An 18251-nucleotide genomic window follows, 5' to 3' on the forward strand; every position below is an offset into this window, starting at 1 on the left:
CTAAGGCCTGATTGGTCCAGGCTTCTACAGCCTGGGCCAATCAGGCCTTAGATTTAGCGGGGATGGGCCGGGAAGGGGCGTGCCGTCTCATTTCCACGAGGCAGACCCGTCGGCTGGACGGCAGCAAGACCCGTCCAGCTGACCAACATTGAAAGGTTAGTTGGGGAGGGAGATTAGTTGGGGCGGGGGGTCGTTGGGCTTTCCGGCAGGAGGAGTTGGGCATCCTCCTGTCGGCGATTACGAGTTTGGGGGGGGGGGGGTTCCGGGGTTCCGACAGGAGGAGTTGGGCATCCTCCTGTCGGCGATTACGAGTTTGGGGGGGGAGGGGGTTCCGGGGTTCCGACAGAAGGAGTTGGGCATCCTCCTGTCGGCGATTACAAGTTTGGGGGAGGAGGGGGTTCCGGGGTTCAGGGTTCCGACAGGAGGAGTTAGGCATCCTCCTGTCGGTGATGGGACAGGCGGCCGCGGCCGCTATACTTTATTGCAGCAGGGAGATCCCTTGCCGCGATCAGTATAGCGGCCGGCGTCTACTTACAATGTAGACCAGCATTTTGCTGGCCTACATTTTAAACGTCTCTTCCTCTACTAGGGAGACGCGTAGGGCTGCCTAAGTTCGCCTAAGGCCTGTAGGCGAGCTTAGGCATCTTGCGGGTCTCCCTAGGCTCCCGGAGGCGCCTTTAGGCCTGCCTGGGGAGCATTTTTTTTAAAAAAAACGTGCATCCCGATTGGCTGATTAGACAGCTGTAGGACGTCTACAGCTGCCTAAAATCGGGACGCACTTTTGGAGAATCAGGGCCAATGTGTTCAATTCTATAGAGTTTTACAAAAAGGATTTGCTGATGGAGAGCTTTTTCTATAACATCTAACCAGAAAATGCTTAAGTCCTCAAATATAGGGATCAAATACAATTAGAGAGGTAATTAAATCAAATAAGGAAAAAAAAAAACCCCATGAAAATAGCTAGTATGTGAGCAGTGCAAAAATCAAACATTATCTATATTTAGTAGTCCTTTGAAGGACTGCAAAAAAAAAACAAAAAAACAAAACAAAAGAAGACTGGAACACAATGTTCTTGAGATGTCTTTTTTTTGGTCTCTCCTCTTCACTGTGGAAATCTTGGGCTTCTGTTGTTTTTTTTTTTCTTGGTAGGACTGCACCAGGTAAAGCCTTCTTCTGATGTCAGTGCTAGCAAAGAAACAAAAACTTGTTCAATTAGAATGGTTGATCATAGGGTTCTAGGTTTGATGTGTCAGAAGTAGGTTCAATGACAGTTTATTCGTATCAAGGCACTATTTTTGAAGTATAACGCCTGTCATAAGCAGCGGAATGCTTTTTTGTTTGGGGGAGGGGCCCAAAAGCTCCACCCCATATCCCATCCAAGCTCCGCCCCAGACCCCACCCCCATAATAGTACTAATTGTAATACCATTTTTCATACTATATATACACACACAATATAAACTTATTAACAACACATAACGGTTAACCACAAAATTAAACTACACAAAGCACACTGTATGTTTCTCAACATTCATTCCTACCAGAACACCTGGCCTTGGTCACACATGCAGAACACAGATAACCTCTATATGCAAATACAGGACCACAATCTAAAAGTACTAATATATACAAACAAAACCCTAAGATGTAAGACTCTGCATGCAGTACAACCCTAGAGAAATAGAAACAAATGCATTTCTTCCTGAACATTTTTTTTTTTTTTTACAACACTGCAATAGCAGTTTTTAGCGCCAGAACTCAGAGTGTTGGGAGCAGCACAGAGCATTCAGTGCACCAGCCTGCGCTAAAAACTGCTATTGCGGTTTTATAAAAGGGGGGATAGACAGCAGATGTAAATTCGCAAAACTGGCACATTTCAATCACTAAATTGAAAATAAAATAATTTCCCCTATCTTTATTGTCTGGTGATTTTATTTTTCTAACCATCTTTTCCCAGTCTCTGTCTGCACTTCCTTCTGTCTGTGCTCTTAATTGTGTATCCAGGGCCCTTATCCATTTGCTGTTTTTCTCTCCTTTTTCACTTTCTGCCCATTAATTTTTAACATTCAACTTTCTTCTATTTTTCTGCTTTCTTCTCAAAATCTATCTACTTTTCCATATTTTCTCTTCCCAGCTTCCATGTGTACCATCTACTCGGACTGGAAGAGCGTCACCAGTGGGGTGCCGCAGGGCTCAGTGCTTGGACCCTTGCTCTTCAACATCTTTATAAACGATATGGACATTGGTACGACGAGTGAGGTGATTAAATTTACGGACGATACGAAGTTATTCAGAGTAGTGAAGACACAGGAGGATTGCGAAAATCTGCAACATGACATAATCAGGCTCGAGGAATGGGCATCAACATGGCAGATGAGGTTCAACTTGGATAAATGTAAAGTGATGCATGTAAGTAACAAAAATCTCATGCACGAATATAGGATGTCCGGGGTGGTACTTGGAGAGACCTCCCCGAAAAAAGAGACTTGGGAGTTCTGATCGACAAGTCAATGAAGCCGTCCACGCAGTGTGCAGCGGTGGCGAAAAGGGTGAACAGAATGCTAGGAATGATAAAGAAGGAGATCACGAACAGATCAGAAAAGGTTATCATGCCGCTGTATTGGGCCATGGTGCGCCATCACCTGGAGTACTGCATCCAGCACTGGTCGCCGTACATGAACACGGTACTACACGAAAGGGTCCAGAGAAGAGCAACTAAGATGGTTAAGGGGCTGGAGGAGTTGCCGTACAGTGAAAGATTATAGAACCTGGGCCTTTTCTCCGTCGAACAGGGGAAATTGAGAGGGGACATGATCGAAACATTCAAGGTAATGTAGGGAATAGACTTAGTAAATAAGGACAGGTTGTTCACCCTCTCCAAGGAAGGGAGAACGAGAGGGCATTCTTTAAAATTGAAAGGGGATAAATTCCGTACGAACATAAGGAAGTTCTTCTTCACCCAGAGAGTGGTAGAAAACTGGAACACTCTTCCGGAGTCTGTCATAGGGGCAAACACCCTTCAGGAATTCAAGACAAAGTTAGACACGTTCCTGCTGAACCAGAACGTACGCAGGTAGGGCTAGTCTCAGTTAGGAGCCTGGTCTTTGACCAGAGGGCTGCCACGTGAGCGGACTGCTGGGCACGATGGACCACTGGTCTGGACTTACACTTGGTTCTATCAGGCATTAGACTGACACCCAAAGTTAGGCATAGATAGGCATTATTTTATAATATGGCTCTTAAGTTCTGGGAATGCCCATGACCCACCCAGGCCTGCTTTGGAGTTATGTAAGAAATGTTATAGAATAGCTCGTAGAAGAGATCTGTGTGCAAATCCAATTAAGAACTTGTTGACACCAATTAAGTGCCTAACTGGTGCTTATCATCATCCATTAATCAACTGAATTGCATTCGGATCCCGGATCCATGCATAAATTTTGGTACCCAACAATGGTCGGCCTATATGGAACCCAAGGGGAGTGACCAAATGCAGCACTGACCCTCTAGTGCAGGGGTGTCAAAGTCCCTCCTCGAGGGCCGGAATCCAGTCGGGTTTTCTGGATTTCCCCAATGAATATGCATTGAAAGCAGTGCATGCAAATAGATCTCATGCAGATTCATTGGGGAAATCCTGAAAACCCGACTGGATTCTGGCCCTCGAGGACCGACTTTGACACCTGTGCTCTAGTGTAAAGACAGGAAATCAGCCACATGGCTCTCCTACAGACATGAGGGCTACTTACTCTAACCTCCTTTCAGCCAGTGACACCTATTAATATTCCCCATGCCCCCTGCTTTATCAATACAGAGGGAGGGGTAGATAAATTTTACAATAGAAAAAAACTTCTCAGAGAATAAACCCCATGCTGTGCAGAAAATATAAAGCAGGTATGAATGGGATAATATTCCATCTTGATGACATGAAATACTGAAAAGGTTAAAAGAGCTAAGCAAAATATATCTGAAGTGTTCCATATTTAAAGAGAAAAATAATGAAGTAATGAAGAGCTTCAGGGAAAAGTGGCAACAGGTGAAGCCTGCTAGAAATCAAGCCATTTGACAGCTGTTTAGATGCAAGGAGATGTGCTCATTAAGCCTCAGAAGTGAAATATGAAAAAACAGATCAAAGAAGTTATGAAAACTCTCTCAATGCAATCTTTGAAATCTCAGAGAGAAAACCAGATCTAGGAAGATGAGAAGATGGATGGTGAAGGGAGAATCAATTACTTTGCAGAACAGTACACAAAACAATAAGACAGAACATGAAGGTGTTCTAAAGTAAACGAAAAATGAAGAAAATTTAGTGCTGTCTGTTTCATCATTTTGATTTTTCTGTCCATTTAAGTTGTGGTTATGAGCCGGTATTTTGGTATATTTTATTTAATGAACTCTTTTTATTAGTATTAAATAGCTGCTCTATCTTTGGCCACTATAAACTTATGGCCCCTTTTATCAAGCTGTGTAGGCCAGCATGGTACATGCTCTAATTTTCATAGAATTCATATGAGTATCGGAGAACTTACCTTGTCAGCCTATGCTAAAAACCTGTAGGGCAGCTTGATAAAAAGGGGGCGGGGGGACTTAGCTGGCTAAGTTTATACTGGCCAAAAATAAACTGGATATGCAAAGTAATAAGTCACCAGAAATGTCCCGAGACTGAATATCCAGACTTAGCGCTGACTGTGAGAGCAGTGGTGTACCTAGCATATGTGACACCAGGGGCCCATCATTTTGTGGCACCCCCCCCATCTGTACGAAAAACATGATTTTTAGTAACAAGCCACACGTCACACATGAGTACCTAGGAATAGGCAGCATCTTACATACTGCAGTGAGCAGTCCAACATCAATACACCCATTGTAAAACTAAACAAGCCAGACTAGTACAGATCAATCCTACACCGTCAATCCTAACAGAAAACCATGTCTTTTGAACACACAGAACACAGAAAACATCTTCACCTAGTATGGAATATGTCATCACAAACTAACCCCTCCCCCTTTTACAAAACTGTAGTGTGGATTTTAGCCACAGTGGTAACAGCTCTGACGCTGTAACCAGCAGTTGAGCCTAGTCACGGGTCTCCTTACTGCCCCTAGTGGTTACAGCAAAAACTTGCACCAACATGTGACTCAGTAGGGAGTCATCCTGCAGACACTGTATTAATAAGACAATTGAAAACATCCAAAAACTGGAACCAAAGCACACAGCTCTAAAGTTGGTTTTCCAAAACAAAATTTAATATAAAAATGGCAAAGTTCAAAACAAATAATGCAATTTGCAAAACACAAAGCAAAAATATCCAAAAGGAAAACCCTGGTTGCTTTCAGGATTTCCTCCTCATCAATATCAGTACTGGGTTCTGTGAAGCTGCTCTCAACAGAGCTTCTCACCATAAAGTTTCCAAAAGCCTGCTCTTAGCAGGTTTCTCAAAAATGCAGTTCTCCTGCTCTAATGTCTCAAACACTTCCAGTCTCAGCACAAGTCTCCAGCTTAATTTGTAGCACTGCTGGGTTCAGGAGAGTGGGTTTGCCTTGCAAAAAGCACCAAACAGCTTTCAAAAATCCCTCCCGGTTTTTAGCAAACCTCTCCCCACCAAAAGCTTCTTAATAAACTGTGCAGAGAACAAAACAGTGCAGTAACCAAAACTCTCACAGTAGAAACAGTCCAAGAAACTGGCTGGAAAACAAAACCACCTCAGCCAAAATAGCAAACAAAAAAAAAAAAAAACCCAAACAACCAAACTCACAGCTTGCAGTTCAGTCCTTGAAAAGGGTTGCCAAGCCTGCTTGCTTCTCCTTGCAGCTTCAACACACACACAGGCTTGTGTATGTGTTGCTAAAGGTGGTGTGGATCCAGCCTCTTCCACACCCGGGTCTACAACATTACCCTCGCTTGAGCCAGCACTGCTCTCTTGGGAAGAGGCCCGTGACTTCCCTCTCACCTCCCTCTCCAAGTGAAAACTACTGGCTTTTCATGAGGAGGAGCCACGACCTGCTATAACTGAGCCTGCTCTCACCTGGGCTTCTCTCTCTGGCTCCCCCGGTGGACGCTAAGGAAATCACAGGGACCAAGGCAGGCATGGAGCCTGACTGGTCACAACGCTCATAGAATTCTGAGCATCAGAGCTGCTACCACCACGGCTGGCGCTAAAAAACGCTCCACAGTTTTGTAAAAGGTGGGATAAAATAGAAATACATAGACAAAGGTTAAATTGAACCAGCAAGAAACTGGACTCTGCATACAATGCAACACCACAGAAACAGTGACACATGTCTCCTAAATAAGGTGACCATTTATTTTTTTCATCAAAAGGGGACATCTATTAATTGTCAGTCCCGCCCCTAATCCCGCCCTAGCCCTGCCCCCAATTTCTTCCATTCATTTTTCATGCACACATAATATCTTATTAATTCATAATGGTAACCATAAAATTTTTAAAAAACTACACGCATAGAAAATGTTAATTATCATTTATATTTGGGGGGGGGGGGTTCAAAGATATCAAGGCAGATGACTTTAAAATATGCAATGTCCCCTCAGTAACTATAAAAAAAATAGACAAATATAGTGGAAAATATAGACAGCCGAGAAAATGTTAATTATCATTTATATTTGGGTGGTTTTCAAAGATGTCAAGGCAAATGACTTTAAAATATGCAATGTCACCTCAATAACAACTATAGAAAAATAGACAAATATAGTGCAAAATATAGACAGCAGATATAAATTCTCAAAACTTACACATTTTGATCACTAAATTGAAAATAAAATCATTTTTTCTACCTTTGCTGTCTGGTGATTTCATGAGTCTCTGGTTGCGTTTCCTTCTGACTGTGTATCCTTTCTTTCATTTCTTTCTGCACTCAGGCCCAACAATTGTCCCTTTCTAATCCCTCCCTCCTTCCTTCCCATGTCCTTAGTGCCCTCAGTGCCTCCTTCCCATGTCCTTAGTGCCCCCAGTGCCTCCTTCCCATGATCCCCCCACACTGCCTTCCAGACTTTGTCCCACCCCCACCACCGAAGCTAACCTCCCTGCCTACCTACCTTCTTCCCTCCCTGCCGCTAAAAAAAAAAAAGCCTCCCTCCAGCGCCCAATTTAACCCCCCCCCACCTCTGCTACTCTCTTTCTTACCTCCCTGCTGCTGCTGGCAATCGCTTCCCAGAAGCCTTCTTCTTGATGTCAATTCTGACGTCAGAGAGGACGTTCTGGGCCAGCCAATCACTGCTTGGCTGGCCTGGAACGTCCTCTCCGACATCAGAACTGACGTCTGGAAGAAGGCTTCTGAGAGACGATTATCAGCAGCAGCAGGGAGGTAAGAAGGAGAACAGCGGCAGCGGCCGATGGGGGGGGTTAAATTGCGCGCCCATATTCCCAGCTGCATGTCCAGCCCTGGTTCCTCCTCCCGCCCTAGCTATGAGTAGCAGAAGGAGCTGAGAGTGATGCCTTCTTTTCTCTTCTCCCCCAATCAGATCTAGAGGGCGGACCCTTCTATGACTCTTCCTGCCTCAGGAACTGTTCTGACCAATCAGCACTGAAAGGGATTGAAGACCGTGTATCACTCAGCCCTCATCTCTGCCCTTCTCTCCCTCCCTCCAGCACTACAAGAGGCCAGAAAAAGAGGCTTTTTGGTTATTTTTTTTGCGCGGCAGGGTCAGGGACAGGAAGCAATCGCCTATCCCGCTGTCCCCGCGCACAGCTTCGGGACGCTGTCCCTGAAAACGGGACATTTCGGCATCCCGAAGCTGTGTGTGGGGACAACGGGACAGGGGGTCTGAAAACGGGACGGTCCCGTTCAAAATGGGACGTATGGTCACCTTACTCCTAAAGCAATAAATAAATAGAAAATTTTTGTTCTACCTTTTTCTTCTCTGGTTTCTGCTTTCCTCATTTTCTTGTTACTCTCTTCCTTCCATCCACTGTCTGCTATCTCTCTGCCCCTATATGGCATCTTCTCTCCTTCTATGCCCCTTTCAGAAACTGTATACCTCCCCCTTCCATCTCTCCTTTCACCCCCATTGGTCTGGCATCTCTCTCCTCTCCTTCCTTCTCCCACACCTCTCTTCTGCAATCCCTTTCTTCCCTCATTTTCCTTTTCAATGTATTTTCTGCATCCATCTAGATTATGTTCTTACTACCCTCTCATCAATTTCCTTTTTTACTGTCTACCTACAGCTCACCACCTCTTTCCCTCACCCCCTCTAGTATTTCCCTAACTCAATCCTTTTCCCCCATCATCTACCCTCTTCTCTCCCCCCACTTCCATCATCTGCCCCTTCTCCCCACTTCAATCATCTGCCCTCTTCTCTTTCCCCTTTCTCTCCACTTCCATCATCTGCCCCCTTCTCTCAATCTCTCCATCAACCACAGGCCCATCTTTCACCCTTCCTCACCTTTCCGATTTTGGCAACAAGATCTGCAACGGGCCTCCTTCTATCCCTGGCATCAACAGAACTTCAGATTGGCAACACAGTGCTCAGTCATAAGCGGAAACAGGAAGCTGAGTTAGAGGGAAGCTTTTGACGTGAGCAGTAGAGAATGACATGGGGAAAAAATCTGTCCCCGTCACTGCACCGTACCCTTCACCGCCCTGTCACCGCCATTCCCTTCACCGCCCTGTCACCACCATCCCATTCACCACCCTGTCACCGTCTCCGCAGCATCTATACAAGCCTCAGTACTGCAATATTTAGCTTATCCCTTCCTTATAAATCAAAGTTCTGGCTTCTGAACTGGAGAAAGAGATGTTCAGCTGGCAGGGCTTTGTTTATAAATTTTTATCAACACAACTAATATGCTTCTTTATCCTGAAGCAAAAAAAAAAAAGAAATATAATTCTTTTCTACCTTTGTTGTCTGGTTTCTGCTTTCCTCATCTTCTCATTCAATTCCTTCCATCCACTGTCTCTCTTCTCTCTGCGTCTTCCATTTGCTCTGTTACAGTGCCTCTATCTTTCCCCCCCTTTCCAAATTGGTCTGACACCCATCTTCTTCCCTCTGCTCCCCCCATAGTCTTGCATCTCTGTCTTCTTCCCTGCCAGTGTTTTCTCCCCATTCTCTTTTCCCCATTTCCCTTCAGCGTCTTCTCCCCACTCTCTCTTCCCCATTTCCTTTCAGCGTCCTTCTCCCCCCTCTGTCTTCCCCATGTCCTTTCAGCATCCTTCTTCCCACTCTGTCTTCCCCATGTGCTTTCAGCGTCCTTCTCCCCCCTGTACTCCGCATGTGCTTTCAGTGTCCTTCTCCCCCTCTGTCTTCCCCATGTCCTTTCAGTGTCCTTCTCCCCTCTCTCTTCCCCATTTCCTTTCAGCGTCCTTCTCCCCCTCTGTCTTCCCCATGTCCTTTCAGCATCCTTCTTCCCACTCTGTCTTCCCCATGTGCTTTCAGCGTCCTTCTCCCCCCTGTACTCCGCATGTGCTTTCAGTGTCCTTCTCCCCCTCTGTCTTCCCCATGTCCTTTCAGTGTCCTTCTCCCCTCTGTCTTCCCCATGTGCTTTCAGCGTCCTTTTCCCCCCTCTCTCTTCCCCATGTCCTTTCAGCGTCCTTCTCCCCCTCTGTCTTCCCCATGTGCTTTTAGCGTCCTTCTCCCCCTCTGTCTTCCCCATGTGCTTTCAGCGTCCTTCTCCCCCTCTGTCTTCCCCATGTGCTTTCAGCGTCCTTCTCCCCCTCTGTCTTCCTCATATCCTTTCAGCGTCCTTCTCCCCCTCTGTATTCCCCATGTGCTTTCAGCGTCCTTCTCCCTCCTCTGTCTTACCCATGTGCTTTCAGCATCCTTCTCCCCCCTCTGTCTTCCCTATGTCCTTTCAGCGTCCTTCTCCCCTCTGTCTTCCCCATGTTCTTTTAGCGTCCTTCTCCCCCTCTGTCTTCCCCATGTGCTTTCAGCGTCCTTCTCCCCCTCTGTCTTCCCCATGTGCTTTTAGCGCCCTTCTCCCCCCTCTGTTTTGCCCATTTCCCTTAAGCGTCTTTTCCTCTTCACTCCACCTTTCCTCCCTTTCTCCCTCCCTGCCCCTTACTTTTGTGGCACTTCACCCCCCTGCCCCCCCGACAACAGGCCTGGTCCGACAAACCTCCCTGCCCTGTGGCCGGCGATGTCTAAACTGCCTTCTTACAGCAGCCGGAGCGTTGTAGTTGCATATGGCTGCCGTAAAGGTCGTCTCTGATACAACTTCCGGTTGCGTCAGAGATGACCTTTACGGAAGCCACACGCGGCTTCAACGCTCCAGCTGCTGTAAGAAGGTAATTTAGACTCATGGCCACAAAGGTAAGGGGCAGGGAGGGAGAAAGGGAGCTGTTTCAAGACCATTCAATGCTGAATTTTCCGGACCTGGCCAGCTGTGCACCCCCCCTAAGGCTGCACACGGGGTGGATCACCCCCTCCCCAACCCTCCTCTTAGTACACCACTTGGTAGCCTAGCTAACTCCCACGGTTTGAATAAGGGCTCCAAATACAATTTTTCCCTGTACAGTGGAGGGGTGATCTAGTAGGTAGGATGGTAGCTTAAGAGAAGGGAAGTGGCCTAGTGGTTAGCAGTGCTGCCCAATTCAGGGGAAAAATGTTTTGATTCGATTCAGCCTATTGAATTAATTATTCGATTTTCCTGCTCAATCGGGCATTTTTTTCAAATGTCCTGGTAGATTTATTTTGTAGGCTTTCCACTCACCCCTCCCTTTGCCCTCTCCAATCCCATGCTGGCGTTATGGTGTAAACAAACAATAAATACTTTTCATCTTTCTGTTAGGTCCTACTTCACGCCTGCTGTCTAACACCAGCTCTGGCAGGATACACATTTCAAATCTGACATATTGTAATCACAAAATAGAAAATACAATTCTTTTTTTTCTACCTTCCACTGCCATATCTAACATTTGTTTCAGTCCCACTGTCAACCATCTCTCTCTCCTTCCTTGTGTCCTGGGTTAAACCCCTCTATTACCCTCCATGTAGCATCTCTCCTTTCCTCCTCTCCATTATCATGTGCAACATTTCTTTCTCTCCTCCCATGCACCATCTCTTCCTGCCCTCCACCCCAACATTTTTCCCTTTCTCTTCCCCATGCATGTCTTCATCCCCTCCATCATATTAATGATTTCTTCCTCTTACCCCTTTCAACCTTTTTATTTCATCTCTCCCTTCCTCTCCTCTACCCCAACAATTCTTCCTTTCTCTTTTCTCACCCCATGTGCAGCATCTTTCCTCTCCTCCCATCCCCATGAGCAGTATCTTTCCTCTTCTCCCTCCCATCCCCCTGTATATCAGCACCCTACCGACCCTCCCATCATGTATTTCTTTCTCCCTCTTATCTATCTCCATGTCCAAAACCTCTTTCTCTCCCTTCCTTGTGCCATATGTCAAATCTCTCTATTCCCCTCCATTCCCTCTATTCTCCCTTCCTCCCCTCCATTATGTCAATTTCATCCTCTCCCCTCACGATGCATGTTTCATTCTCCTCCTCCTGTGCCACCATTTTTCCTTCCTCTCACCCTCCCCTCCCTGTACCACCAACTTTCCTTCCTTTTACCTCTTCCCTCTTCCTGTGCTACCAGCTTTCCTTCCTGAAGTTCCTTTTAGCCCTTCCTTTCCCCTATGCCACCAACTTTCATTCCTATCTTCCCCTGTACTCCAAAGTTTGCTTTTTCGGGTTGTGGTATCAACAGTGACTCTCACATGCTGTCTACCACTAACCCGGAAGTCTCTCCTCTGCCATGGAGAGACTTCTGTGTCAGCAGCAGCAGCATGTGAGAACTGTTGCCGATACCGCAACATGGCGACATTCGTTGCTGACAGTCGGTGAAGTGAGATTCTGCACGGGAAAAGGGAATTCCATTCCTCTCTCTCATCCCTCTGTGCAGCACTTCCTGATCTCCCCACCCCCATAAGACCTCAGCTTTTGGGCATCCTAAAGCAGCAACAGCGATAAACAGGCTGCTCAGCACAATGCGCGACAGCCTCAAAGAAAGCAAACAGAATGCTGGGTATCATCAAGAAGGTTATCACGACCAGGACAAAGGAAGTCATCATGCCACTGTACCGTGCAATGGTGCGCCCGCATTTGGAGTACTGTGTCCAGTATTGGTCGCCGTACCTCAAGAAGGACATAGCATTGCTTGAGGGGGTCCAGAGAAGAGCGACGAAAATGGTAAGAGGTATGGAAAACCTTTCATATGCCGACAGGCTAGAACAGCTGGGGCTGTTCTCCCTGGAAAAGAGGAGACTTAGAGGAGACATGATACAAACTTTCAAGATCCTGAAAGGCATAGATAAGGTAGACAGGGACAGATTCTTCAGACTGTGGGGAACAACAAGTACAAGGGGGCACTCGGAGAAACTGAAAGGGGATAGGTTTAGAACCAATGCCAGGAAGTTCTTCTTCACCCAGAGAGTGGTGGACACATGGAACGCACTCCCGGAGGTAGTGGTGGGGCAGAAGACACTACAGGGATTCAAAGAAGGTTTGGATAAATTCTTGAAGGAAAAGGGGATTGAGGGATACAGATAGAAGTAAGGATAGGTTTTTTTAGGGCAGGGAACACTTGACAGGTCATGGACCTGATGGGCCGCCGCGGGTGCGGACCGCTGGGTGCGATGGACCTCTGGTCTGATCCCGGTGGAGGCAACTTCTTATGTTCTTATGTTCTTATGCCTGCTAGGACTTCCCTCTGCCGCGTCATTAGTGATATCATCAGTGACACAGCAGTGGGGAAGGCTTTAGCAGGCAGGCCAGGAGCAGCCTGTTCATTGCTGCTGTTGCTTTAGGAGATCCAGAGAAGACTCAGCACTCATTGAAATCGGTGAGTTTGAATTTTTTAAGAAAACAAATCATTTCAAATCAATTCACTGAAGTGAATCAGTGAATTAGGCAGCACTACTCTGAACGGGCTGCTTCACAGCCTGCATCACTAGGGCTTCCCTCTGTCGCATCATTGATATCATCAGTGATGCAGCAGAGGGAAGGCCCCGACGGGGCAGGCAGGAAGCAGCCCGTTCAGAGCTAGTTGTGAAGTCACCACCATGCTCTACAACACTTATTTTCTCTTATACTCTTGTTTGTTTTTTTGCTGGTCTTTAATTACTTGTAAACTGAGTTGGTATATAAATCGAAGACTAGATTAGATTAGATGGGGATATTTGGTGTATTGCTGAATGTATTATTTATGTATTTAACAGCCATATTCAGTCCTGGTGCCCGCATAGCTAAGTGCATGAATCTCAAAAGGGGGCATGTCCAGGGGAGGAACATGGGTGGATTGTGGGAATTCTTAGAATTTTTGGACACTGTTGAAGAATATGCTCAATGTAAGCACAAGTTAGGCACAGGGATTTATACCTGGTTTTCCTTTGCCTAAATGAATGCGCCTAAAAGTTATCACGTGTTGCACTGGCACTAAGCCCAAAGCTTTAAGATGTACATACCTTTTATAGAATTGCACCAAGTGTTGCTCAAGTCACTGCCAATTTTTGGGCACTATATATACAATCAGGCCCTATGTCAATAGTGTTGAAATAACTGCTTAATGATAAATAATTATCTGAAACAAAATTTCATCTTGATCTATATTACAATGAATAGGCTTATTTCGGGTGTAAGTTACACAAGTTGTTTTGGTCATAAAGTAGAATAAACAGTTTGAGAATCTGATACATATTCTGCTAAAAACACATATATTTTCTTTGTTTCTGATCCAAAATCACTAGAGATAAGCAGACGGGGCATGATGTAGATCTTCTGATCACCTGTCCTAGGCCAGGAAAAGAGAAAGAAGTTTTACATAAGGCAATTGATCAATGGAAAAAACAGGTAACAAGATACTGTTGCAAAGCCATTTTATTTTAGTTGATATTCTTAATGTAGTTTACTTTAGCAATGGATTATTTTATTCAGATTGCTCTAAAATATTTCAAATCAACTTAATATTGATCATTTATGTAAGATTTCTTTGAATTATACTCAGACAAATATTCTTTTATAAAATGTGGTAACAGTTCGCTGGATAAGCCAAGTCATTGAGAGAATTCCCTCCATCACTTGCCCCCCCCCCCCCCCTGTTAGGAAGCTGCGTTAGGATTTTTTATTGCCAACTGCGGCAATATAAGCTCCGAGGCTCATAGGAATTCTATGATCGTCAAAGCTCTCGGCAATAAAAAAACAAACTCTAAAACAGCTTCATAAAAGAAGGAGAGGGTTAATTAGCTTGTGATTTTGCCTGAGACATAGGCGGGAAGCTGTAGCAGAGAGAAAGCTTCCCGGTCGCCGAAGGCAGCAAATTACTTCACTCATGCTGTCAACGGCCAAAGAGTTACAGCAGCGCCAGATGAGCAAGTACCAGATCCGGAATTGGGGGGGGGGGGCAGGAATAGAATGGGGAGAGTAAGAGAGATGCTAGACTGCAGGGATAAGGAGGAAAGGAAAGGAAACATATCAGACCTCCAGAGGAAGAAAAGAAAGGGAAGGGGCACATAGAGATGGCAGACTACAAGAAGGCGAAAGGAGAGATAGAGAGAGATCAGAACACTGGATGGGGAAGGGGGCAGTGGGGGTGGGGGGAGGAAGAAGAGAAAGATGCTAGCCTATAGAAAGGAAGGAGGAGGGAGAGATTTCAGACTAAGGCAGGGAGAGGGGAAGAGAAAGACAGATACCAGGCCACAAAGGAGGGAGGAGGGAAAATAAGGAGGAGAGAGAGATGCCAGACTGTGGGAAGAAGAGGATAAAGATCCCAGACCTTTGGAGGGGAAGACAGATGTCAGACCATAGGAGAGGGAAAGAGAGGGAGGAGATGGTACACAGAGATGGAGAGGAAGAAGGGAGATAGGGAGGACATGATGCACAAAGATGGGGTGGGTGGGGAAGGAGAAGGGGAGAGCAAGGGAGGAGATGGTGCTTAGGGATGGAAGGAGTAGGGAAGGGAAACAAATTGAAGAAATGCTGTTTAATGAATAGATGGGAATAAAGAGGGATGAGATGACACATATGGATGGTGGGGAAGGGCAGAGAAAGGTAGGAGATGGTGCGCATTGATAGATGGGAAGGGAAGACATGGAAATGTAGATTTGAGGAGGAAGCTTTGGAATATATACATCACAGATATTTGTATTATGTTTAGTGACTTAGGAGATAGCTGATGGAGAGGGAAGGTGAACAGTCTTTATAGATTGACTTGAATATAAACCGGAGGTTAGAAATTTGGGTAAGTCAACCTTTTTCCCCCTTTTTGGAGGGAAAAAAGGATACCTCGGTTTATATTTAAGTATATACAGTAGGTAAGCTAATTGATGTAGTATATCTAGATTTTCAGAAAGCTTTTGACAAAGTCCGTCATGAAAGGCTCCTGAGAGAATTAGAGTCATGGGATAGGAATATTCTGTTGTGGATTAGGAATTGGTTATTGGACAGAAAACAGAGGGTATGGTTAAATGGCCTTTTTTTTTCAGTAAAGTAGGATGACTAGTAGAGTGCCACAATGATCTGTACTGGGAATGGTACTAGTTAAAATATTTATAAATGATCTAGAAATTAGAACAAGTGAGGTGATTAAATTTACATATGACTCTAAACTGTTCAAAGTTAAAACACATATGGACTGTGAAAAATTGCAGGAAGATCTTTGGAAATTGGAAGACTGGGCATCCAAATGGCAGATTAAATTCAATGTGGACAAATGCAAAGTGATGCACATTGGGAAGAATAACCCAAATCATAGCTATCAGATGATAGGGTCTACCTTAGGGGTCAGCGCCCAAGACAACACACTGCCCAATGTATGGTAGTGGCCAAATAAAATCAATAAGATGCTAGGAATTATTAGAAAAGTGATGGTAAATAAGACTAAGGGCCTCTTCTATCAAACTGTGCTAGCAGTTTGTAGCGTGGTGAGCCATGCTGAATGGCCCGCGCTGCTCCTGATGCTCATAGAGTTCGTATGAGCATCGGGAGCAGCGCGGCTCTCTACGCTAAAAACTGCTGGCGCAGTTTGATAGAAGAGGCCCTAAGTTGTTATAATGCCTCACCTTAGTATTGAATTCAATTCTGGTAGCTGTATCTCAAAACAAAATATAGCAGAATTAGAAAAGTTTTATAGAATGACAAAAAATGATAAAGGGGATGGAACTCATTTGAGAACTGGGTCTCTCACACCCTGTGAAGCTCTACCTAGCAATTCCAGCATAATCTCTATCTTTATTATCCCTAATCATCCTTTTGTAAATCCAGTAGGAGAAAAACATTATGTAAGACACCATTAGCACAACATAAGTTTCAGGGAAATACTTTTAGGAGGAAATATATTTTTACTCAGAGAATAGTTAAGCTCTAGAATGTGTTGCCAGTGGTTAACATAGCTAGTTTTAAAAAAGGTTTGAACAAGTTCCTGGAAGAAGAGTCTATAATCTGCTATTGAGACAGACAGACATGGGGGGAAGTCACAGCTTGCTCTGGAATCGGTAGCATAGAATGTTGCTACTATCTGGGTTTTTGCCAGGTGCTTGTGACCTGGATTAGCCAATGTGGAAGCAGGATACTGGGCTAGAAGGACCATTGGTCTGATCCAGTATGGCTATTCTTATGTGGACATTACCTTCTTGGTGCAGTAGTTAAAGCTATAACCTCAACACCTTGAGGTTGTGGGTTCAAACCCACACTGCTCCTTGGGATCTGACAAGTCACTTAATCACCCCATTGCCCCAGGTACATTAGAATGGGAGCTCACTAGGACAGACAGGGGAAGAATGCTTGAGTACCTGAATAAATTCATGTAAACTGTTCTGAACACCCCTGGGAGAACAGTATAGAAAATTAAATAAATAATGCACCCTAACCTGGAGTATAATAAATTCATGTTAGTATTTTGGCTCATATTGTGTTCCAGGATGGTGACAACCCCTGTTCCTTTATCATGTTGCAGAATATTATATGCATCTAAGTATTTACATTTATTCCTTTCAGTTTACTCTAAGTGATTTTTACATTTAGACCATAGACCGCATACAAGAGAATGCATGCATTGGTTGCCCCCCCCCCCCCCCCACACACACACAGATAAGAAAGAGAGATAAAGAGGAGAAGCTGGGATAAATATTCAGCTGGAATAAATCAGTTTTTGCCTTGCTTTTCCTCTTCTTTTTTTTCAGGTTCGGCTGTCGCAGGGCAGGGGCCGGAGAAGGCAGGAGAGTCAGCGAGGGCAGGAAGCCAGAAGCAGGCAGAAAGACCCGGGGTCGCGGCGAGAGGTAGCTCCGCCCCCCCGCCGCGTCAGAGGTCGCATCGGCGCCCAGGCTCCCCTTTAAGTAGAAGGGAAGCCAGGGCACGAGGCAGACCTCAGCGGTTTTTGCCTTGCTTTTCCTCTTCTTTTTTTTCAGGTTCGGCTGTCGCAGGGCAGGGGCCGGAGAAGGCAGGAGAGTCAGCGAGGGCAGGAAGCCAGAAGCAGGCAGAGAGCGCCTTTGCGAAGGAAGCCTTGTGAAGGAGCCCAGGCAGCCCAGCAGCATATCTAATCCAACTTCTAACTTCTAACCTCAATAACTTCTAACTTCAAAAAAAAACAAAAAACACTTTTCTCCTCTTCTCACTCTTTCTCTCTCTCTACTTTTTCTACTGCACGCCAGGCACCACTCCCAAATCACCGAGGCTATAGGAATGGAGGCTACAGGAACCCAGGGGAGCTATCCAGTTTTCTGCGTCGAGTGTCATATGTATGACTACCTCCCCTCCGGGAGGCAGGCATACATATGCAATCGATGTCAGGAACTGGATAGCCTGAAGACAGAGGTCGGGAGACTGTTGGTTCGAGTACAAGAACTGGAGGGACTGTGCACCATGGAAGAACAGTGTTGGACAACCGAGGACACCGCCAGAGAGAGCCACATCGCGGAACAAGTTAGGGAGCTCGAGAAATTCATTGAGGAGGCCTGCAGGATGGTGGAGGCACAGGACCACCAACACACCAGGAGAGAACCGACAGTTGGACGACAGGAACCACCAGACACCATGGAACTAGGACCTTGCGGAGGACCTGGGCAGGCAGAGGAGGAGGAGATCCATCAGAGCCAGGAGAAAGGACTAGCGGACCGCGCAGATGACACAGACCTGAGACCAGGGGCGGAGACACAGCAGAGCCCAGGGGACGGACAAATGGACTGCACATATGACACAGATCTGAGACCAGAGAGACAGTTGAAAAAGGGGAGATCGGCTATCGTGGTTGGGGACTCAATCCTGAGAGGAGTAGACAGTCATATAGCCGGAGGGAGAGAGGACAGACTGGTAACAT

The 18251-nt window shown here is 45.7% G+C and overlaps 1 protein-coding gene across 3 annotated transcripts in view; it reads left to right on the top strand.

Annotated features, from left to right (window-relative positions):
- Nucleotides 1–18251, top strand: part of DNTT (DNA nucleotidylexotransferase) — a 286754-nt gene that overhangs the window by 174373 nt on the left and 94130 nt on the right. For all 3 annotated transcript variants that reach the window (XM_033942402.1, XM_033942401.1, XM_033942400.1), the window contains one exon: nt 13690–13792. In XM_033942402.1, the coding sequence (XP_033798293.1) occupies nt 13690–13792 (103 nt within the window). The remainder of the gene's footprint in view (nt 1–13689; nt 13793–18251) is intronic.

Source organism: Geotrypetes seraphini, chromosome 4, assembly GCF_902459505.1.
Source record: "Geotrypetes seraphini chromosome 4, aGeoSer1.1, whole genome shotgun sequence".
In the NCBI taxonomy this organism is placed as follows: Eukaryota; Metazoa; Chordata; class Amphibia; order Gymnophiona; family Dermophiidae; genus Geotrypetes; species Geotrypetes seraphini.